Source organism: Fukomys damarensis, unplaced genomic scaffold (genome assembly GCF_012274545.1).
Source record: "Fukomys damarensis isolate Sample0158 unplaced genomic scaffold, DMR_v1.0_HiC HiC_scaffold_19, whole genome shotgun sequence".
Lineage (NCBI taxonomy): Eukaryota > Metazoa > Chordata > Mammalia > Rodentia > Bathyergidae > Fukomys > Fukomys damarensis.
In genome coordinates, this window is record NW_022900931.1 from 54,811,965 (window position 1) to 54,819,051 (window position 7,087).

Here is a 7,087-nt window from a genome sequence, read left to right on the forward strand (position 1 = left end):
TTTTTTTTTTTTTTTTTTTTGACAGTGCTGGGGATCGAACCGAAGGCTTTGCACATATTAAGCAAGTGTCTACCTCTGAGTTACACCCCAATCTCTAAGATTGTACTCCAGGGTCTGAACAACCCTTTCTGAGTTTCTGGGTTACAAGCTAAAGTCTCCTGCTTGGGAAATACACCCGGTGTCCAGGGGGCCCAGACGGGCTTGGGTTCTATCCCAGATGTCAGTAAAATGCAGCAGCCCTATCTCACCAGCTCTTTGTCCCAGCAGCACTAAGGAATCTGTTCTTTTTTCAATTTTGTGAAAACCTCTGTGGTAAAATCCTAATCCTCACCAAGTCCACTCACTGATCTGAGGGAAGGTGCAGGGCCAAAGGGGAGGGCTGGGGGCCTGCTCTTCAGGAGGTCGGGAGGGGTGACAAAGATCCTCCTCTTCCTTCTTTTGTTTTGTTGTGTTTTTTGTTTGTTTGTTTGTTTGGTACCAGGGATCCAACGCGGGACCTTGCGCTTGCGAGGTAGGCGGTGGAACCACTGAGCTGAATCCCCAGCCCTTCTCTGCCTTCTTCCTTGTGTCCCTTTTCCACCTCTGACCTCCTGGTCCCCCAAGGGCCCGGGTCACCACTACCACTTCGCCTGTTCCATCAGGCGCTTTGCTCACTGCAGACCTGAGACTGGGTCTTGACGTAGCCTGGGCTGCCCGGATGCTCTCAGCCTGGGGCACAGACTGCAGGAGCAGAGAGTTGGGGGGCCGAGAAGGTTTCACTGAACAAGAGACGCTGGGATTTACAGACCCAAATCCAATTTTTCCAGCCCAGGAAGTCATCAGGAGCAAAGCGAAAGATAAAGGAAAGGAGAGGCGGAGTCCGGGGTGGCTGGGTTGTGACGCCCTGGGGCGGGTTTGGGTGAGGCGGTCTGGGCTTCTTCGGGCAGGGAGGGGCCATCAGTGGAGGGGCCTTTGACGGGGACACATTTGCAAGGTGTTTCAGGGGGATTTGGAGGTGGCTAGAATGGGGAAGAGGGAGGAGCAGCGGAGACTAACAGGACCTTTCAGAGCCGGGCTGCCAGACTCATCGAATAAAAATACAGGGCTTCCGGTTAACTTTGAATTCCAAATCATGAAGGAATCATTTTCAGTATAAATACATCCCGTGCGATAATTTATCTGAAGTTCAAATTGGACTGAGTGTCCTGTGTTTTTTCCGGCCATCCTGTTTCCGAGTCATCATCCTGACATGCAGATCTGATCTGTGTGGACATTGCAGTCATGATCTGACTTCCACCAGGAGTAACCCTTGAGTAACCCTTGGGCCCAAGGAGCATCGTTTTTCTTTTTTGGCTGCAGCATTAGCGTAGTGAAGAGCATTTTTCCAGCACTGTCTTTGGCTTAGTGTCACAGGTCGCCTGTGTGATCACTGATTCAGTGTTCGCTAGATCCATCTTAAATGTCCTTGCTTTTTAAATTTGGCAATGATATCCATGAAATCACCGATCCACTGGGCAGGTTATTTTTCCTATGCCTATTATAATAAACACGGGTGTAATTCTCCACTTATCTCCACAGTGCCTAAACTTCGCATCCATACCCTGGGAAATGCCAGTAGAGCAGGGAGCTCTGATGGCTGGGCTGCCGCAACTCTGTGTGGAGCCTGGAGCCTTAGTTATTGTCTGGATGGGGAGAGAATTCCTGGGGTGCTTGCATACCCGGGGTGAAGGATGGGCTGAAAATGAGCAAGTAGGAATTGGCTCTCTACTTCCAGGAATCCAGCAGACCCAGAAGAGCAGGGCCACCTATGTGACTGGGGCCCCACTGCCTGAGAAGGGTCACACCGGGTCTGGAGGGCCAAGGATGGGACTCAAGGTTGTAGTTGAGTTTAAGTCCCTGATAAACAACACTGTCCTCTAGCGGCCCTAAGCTGATATTGGCGAGGGCTCTTGGGGTTTGGACGCCAATGTCCAGCTTTGTGGGTATGTTAAGAAAGCTTCTCCTTGTGCTTGGGAGCCGTGCAGGTCGGTATCAGTCCTGGGCTGGCTGCAGAGTTTCCCCAGGTTTCTCAGTGTTGACTGGAGCCACCAGAACTGTGACACTCAGAACTTGAACCTATATTCCCCATTCTTGTCCATTCTGACCCCGCAGGTCTGGCCAGGAACCCAGAGTGTGGTCAGATCTTGGCACTTCTTCCTCATAAGAGTCCTCCCTGGAGTTCTCCAGACACCACAAGGCCGTCGTCCTGGGGGTCACAGTCCACCCTATTGTCAAGAGTCTCCCTCTCACCACTCAGCACAGTCCGTGGTTCCCCACAGGGCCCTGCCCGTGTCTCCGTGGTGGGCTACTGAGCCACAGGGCGGTGTCACAGGCCGTCCTGCTGGGGCCAGGCAGAGGGGCTGCACAGAAAAGTGTCGCACGTCCGTTATGCCCTACCCTGGGGGCAGGTACCATCATCTTCATTTATGGATGAGGAAACCTAAACTCCAAGAGATTATATGCAGAGATGGAATTCGGCCTCCTGACTGCAGCCTGTGTTCTTTGATCACTGCACTGGAGACCTCTGTAGGGAAAGGCGATTGCTGGCTCACACTGACTGCAGTAGGTGGGGGGGGCATCTTCCCCGAGTCTCAGTGTGTCCCACACAGACTGCAGTTCAGGTACCTCAGGCAGACCTGCTGGTAACAGCTCCTGTCCTGCATTCTCTTTGGTCCCACAATCCCTGTCTTCTTGACTGCTATCAGAGTTTGTGGCCTCAGTTGTTCGTACATTTTTCCTTAGAACCCAATTAATAACTGTTTGTGCAAACCCCTGCAATCTTACAGGAACCACAAGTATCAGCCGCAATTGTGGTGGGGGCAAGAGATTTGCAGGTAGCCAACCTGAGAGTGTTATTCAGTTCTCCTTGCTGCTGATTGGCTGCTGCCTCTGTAACCCATCTCGGGCAGATACACCAGGCTCCCCAGGTCATAACAGGTTGCTATACCATGTGTAGGTATATTGAGTGTTCTCGGCTCTGTTCTTCTTAAAGCCTTAAGATCCTTAAGATGCCACCAAAGTGCCCTGCACCTTCTAAGGCTTTATTAATACAGTATTTTATTTAATTACAAGCTGGGCATGGTGGCACAAGCCTGTAATCCCAGCACTGGGGAGGCTGAGGCAGGAGGATCATTATGAGTTCAAGGCCAGCCAGGGCTGCATAGTGAGTTCAAGGCAAGGTTGAACTACAAAGTAAGACCCTGTCCCACAAAATTTTTAAAAAGTTAAGTTACATAACTACAGGACACATAACATATTTGGGACTTAAACTATAAAAATAGGCATTTTTCTGACCATATCTGAGATAGGCAGATTTTTCACAATTTGCCAGTTCTCTAAGAACATAACCTCTGTGAACTTCTGTAGCTCAAAGTAAACATTTCTGTCTCACATAAAATTATAGGCAGGTGTGTCAGGGCCCATATCCACCGCAGTGGCTCCCTCAGCTCCAGCCACCACATTCCTACCATCAGATCACATGGCTTCTTTTTAAGGCTCTAGCCTGGAAGATGGTACCTACAACTTGTGCGTACAATCTCACGTGGACCCAAACGTCATCACACAGATAATCGCAGCTGCAAGGGAAGTTGGGAAATTGCGAGGCAAACAGGAGTCAGCATCACCATAGCTTTGGGAAACACTTGCATGATGGACCGGCCACTCACATTTTCCTTAGACAGCCTGGACTTACAGTCAGATTAGCTGGCCTAGAGCTGTGCTCTACCACTGAGGTGTGATCTGGACAAGCTGTATGGCCTCTCTGAAGCTTAGTTTGTTCTTCTGCACGATGAGGCAATGATAATTATTCATCTGCGTGTCTCAGTGGGATGTTGGGAGGCCCAAAAAGTGATGGTCTCTGAAAGCCTGGTGTGGGCTGACAGATCAGATGGGGTAGCATCAGGACAGCCAGAGGAGCTTGGCTGGGTTTGGTTTTTAAACTATAACCACTTGGTGCCAGCTCCCAGCATGATTTGGGGTGAAAGCCACACATCTGAAGCTCCTTGGCGTTGTCCTTCTGCTCTGTGGAGTACCCTGTGCTACTTCTGCAGCCCCTCCTCCTGCTCTTGCTCCTCACCTGCCTGCTGGGTCCAGCACCCCTCCCCAGTGCACCAAGCTCCCCTTGTTCCCTCAGTTGAGTCACTGGCAGAGCACCTGAAGCCTCCTGAACTCTGACCTCGTGTGGCTGAGGAGGGCCCAGGCTCAGGACCATAGGAAGGAAGCCCATGAGCAGCCCTAGTGATGCCAGGCGGACCCTTTCCCCACCTCAGAACAGCAGGCACCAGCGGCAGTGGCAGCGTCTGCACCCCGGCAGTCTACAGCCTCATTGTCTCTCACAGAATCTGTTCTTATCTCAGAAGCCTCCCAATTCTCTCCCTCCTGGGCTAGGTCAGATCCCTCCTGTGGGCTCCCTTCCTCACACAGTTTCCTCATCCCAGCCCTGACCACCCCAGGCTGTCCCTGACAGGCAGTGTGTCTGGAGTCTACCTCCCTCTGCTCTGTGAGTTCTGGATATCACAGGTGGACCCTAGCATCACCCACAGGAGGACCATACAGCGGGCTCTCTGAGGGGCTCAGTGATTCCAGAGCGGGATAGGCTCCCAGTAAGCTCCCCAGGGGGCTCTCATTAAGGTCTAAGTCTGAGTTCTCTGTCCTCCAGCTTGGAGTAGGAAAATGGTACCTGCAGGGGTGAGGGGCCAGCACTAGGTTCCGGGTGATCCTTGATGACATAGCTCTGGGCGGGAACTCAGTCCTTTCTGAAGTCTGAGCCTTCTATTCAAGGGCACACAGCAGGCAAACTTTCACAATTGGGTCTTGTACTTGTCAGGGTTTTTGTTACTGTAATGAAATATCAGAGGCAGGCTTCTTCACAATGAAAAGAGGTTTATTTCGGCACATGGTTCTGGAGGTACAGGGACCAAACAATGCAGCTCAAGCTCTAGCCAGGGCCTCCCATTGCCCGGGTCGCCTCATTGCATATGGCCTTCCTGCTGGCAATCTTGAGGTGGTGACCCAGGGGATCACGTGGCAAGAGACAGGGTGTCCCCCATCCAAGTGTCTCCTTGTAGTCCACAGGATTCAACGATGGAGTCTCCATCCTAATGACCTAATCATTTCCAAACGGGTCACCTCTAAACACCATAAAGTTTTCATCATTTAATACATTAGCAGGAGACTTTGGGGATTAAATTCCTGCATCAATTTAGTGGAAGGGTGGATCGTACTGCAACCTTAGCAGGTCCCATGAGTTGGCACACTGCAGGCCTTGTGGACACTGGGTGGGCTCATAGCTCCCTGAGAGCTGGGTCCTGAATAGTCACGGTAGGACGTAGGTGCCTACTCCCCTCTCCCTATAATCAGATAATCACCCAGTTGAGAGGTGTGTGAAGACTGCGGAGAGTGGAAGGGGGGCGGTGAGGCCAGGCCAAGGGACTTGTGGGGCAGGTCCCTGAAAACCGGCAGTGTGGTGCAGGCGTAGGGCCTGCTCGCCCAGACTCCCGGGTTCTCAGGGAGAGGAGAACCAAAATACTGGGGACTAAGATCCAGGCTCCTGGGTTATTTGCAAGGAAAGAGGTAGGGCTCCGGATGCCCGAGTCCCGGCGGTGGAGAGGCCAAACTGAAGTGTGGGTGCAAACTTTGGCTCCCCACGGGGCTAGCCAGTGAGAGTGAGAAGAACGCAGACTAGAAGGCGTGACAAAGTTTGGCAGGATGTTTTATTGGGTCTCTGCTCCCGGCCGGAACCCGGGACAGTCCGAACAAGCCAAATCAGGCACGCGGTGCCCGAAGCGGTACGTGTACTTGCGTCCCCCGCTCTTCTGCACGATGTCGCGGCGGTAGTAGTAACGCAGGCCTCGGCTCAGCTTCTCGTAATTCATGCCCGGCTTCCTCTTGCGCTCGCCCCACAGCCGCGCCACCTAGGGCGGAGGCCAGGCTGGGTCAGAGGGCGAGGGGGCGGGGCCGCGTCGTCAGGACTGGAGTCTGGAACGCCCGGCCGGGCTGAGATGGGATTGGCTGAGTCTGGGCTCCAGGAGGAGACACGGCTCCGGGGAAGGCTCCGAGAGAGGGCGAGGCTGCGGGGACCGGGTGTGTGCTAGCGAAGGGCTAGGTCGCCCTGGGGCGCCTCGGGCGGGACTCGGAGGGACTAGGGAGCTGTCCCACCTCTTTGGGGTCACACAGCTGGAACTCGCGGCTGTTGCCTGTCCAGCGGATGCAGCTGCTACGAGCCCCGTCCCGGAGCAGCTCCAGGAGAAACTGCCACAGCTGAATGGGACCTGCGAGGTGGAAGCGGGCGAGTGAATACCCAGGTTTCCCAGGCCCAGGCGCGACCTCATCTCGAAGGCTCAAGGGTCCGGGTCCTGCCAACTTTGGATCCAGGAAACCAGAAGTCCTTGGGGAATCCAGAACTCTCCAGACCACTTGGGGAATCCACGAGTTTGGGATCCCAAGAGTCAGCCTTAGCCAGGATTAGTAGCGCACGCCTTTACTTCCTGCACTGCGGGTGACTTGAGGCAGGAGGATCGCAAGTCTGAGTCGAGTGTGGGCAATTTAGTAACTAGCCTGACCCTGTCTCAAAAGTTAAAAATAAAAATGGGCTGCGAATGTCGCTCAGTGAGAAGGCCCTAAGTTCAAGCCCCAATACTACAAAAAAATTTAAAAGTCAGCCTTTAGAGACCCAAGCTTGAAAGATACCTACATCGGAGATCTTAGGAGTTGGCCTCCTCACTTAGGAGGGAACCCTCATCTTTCCTCTCACATTATCCGGGAGCCCGGGTCCACCAGGGTCTTCGTCCTCGCTCCCCTCCGCTCTCCGGGGTTCGGGCATCCATGGGGCACTTTCCCGGGCCCCGCCCCCTGGGGTGCCGAGGCCCCGCCTCATCCCGCGGGCTTCGCTCCCCCACCCCCCCGCGTCTTCCAGGGCCGCTCACCTCGTTGGTTCGTTTTGGGGTAACGAGTCGAGCTGGCACGGTCCGACTGCTGGCTCGGCTCGGAGGAGGTGGTGAGAGCCGAACTCTGGTACCTGTTCGAGGAGAGGCTGCAATCCGTATGCAGCCCCACATTCCACGGGGGGGCA

The 7,087-nt window shown here is 53.9% G+C and overlaps 1 protein-coding gene across 1 annotated transcript in view; it reads right to left on the bottom strand.

Annotated features, from left to right (window-relative positions):
* Positions 1 to 5,650: 5,650 nt before the first annotated feature.
* Etv2 (ETS variant transcription factor 2) overlaps positions 5,651 to 7,087 on the bottom strand; it is a 3,096-nt gene continuing 1,659 nt past the window's right edge. The window contains exons 4-5 of the mRNA XM_019210123.2: positions 6,175 to 6,287; positions 5,651 to 5,930 (exon numbers count right to left, since the gene is read on the bottom strand). Of these exons, the coding sequence (XP_019065668.1) occupies positions 5,730 to 5,930; positions 6,175 to 6,287 (314 nt within the window). The 3' untranslated portion in view covers positions 5,651 to 5,729. The remainder of the gene's footprint in view (positions 5,931 to 6,174; positions 6,288 to 7,087) is intronic.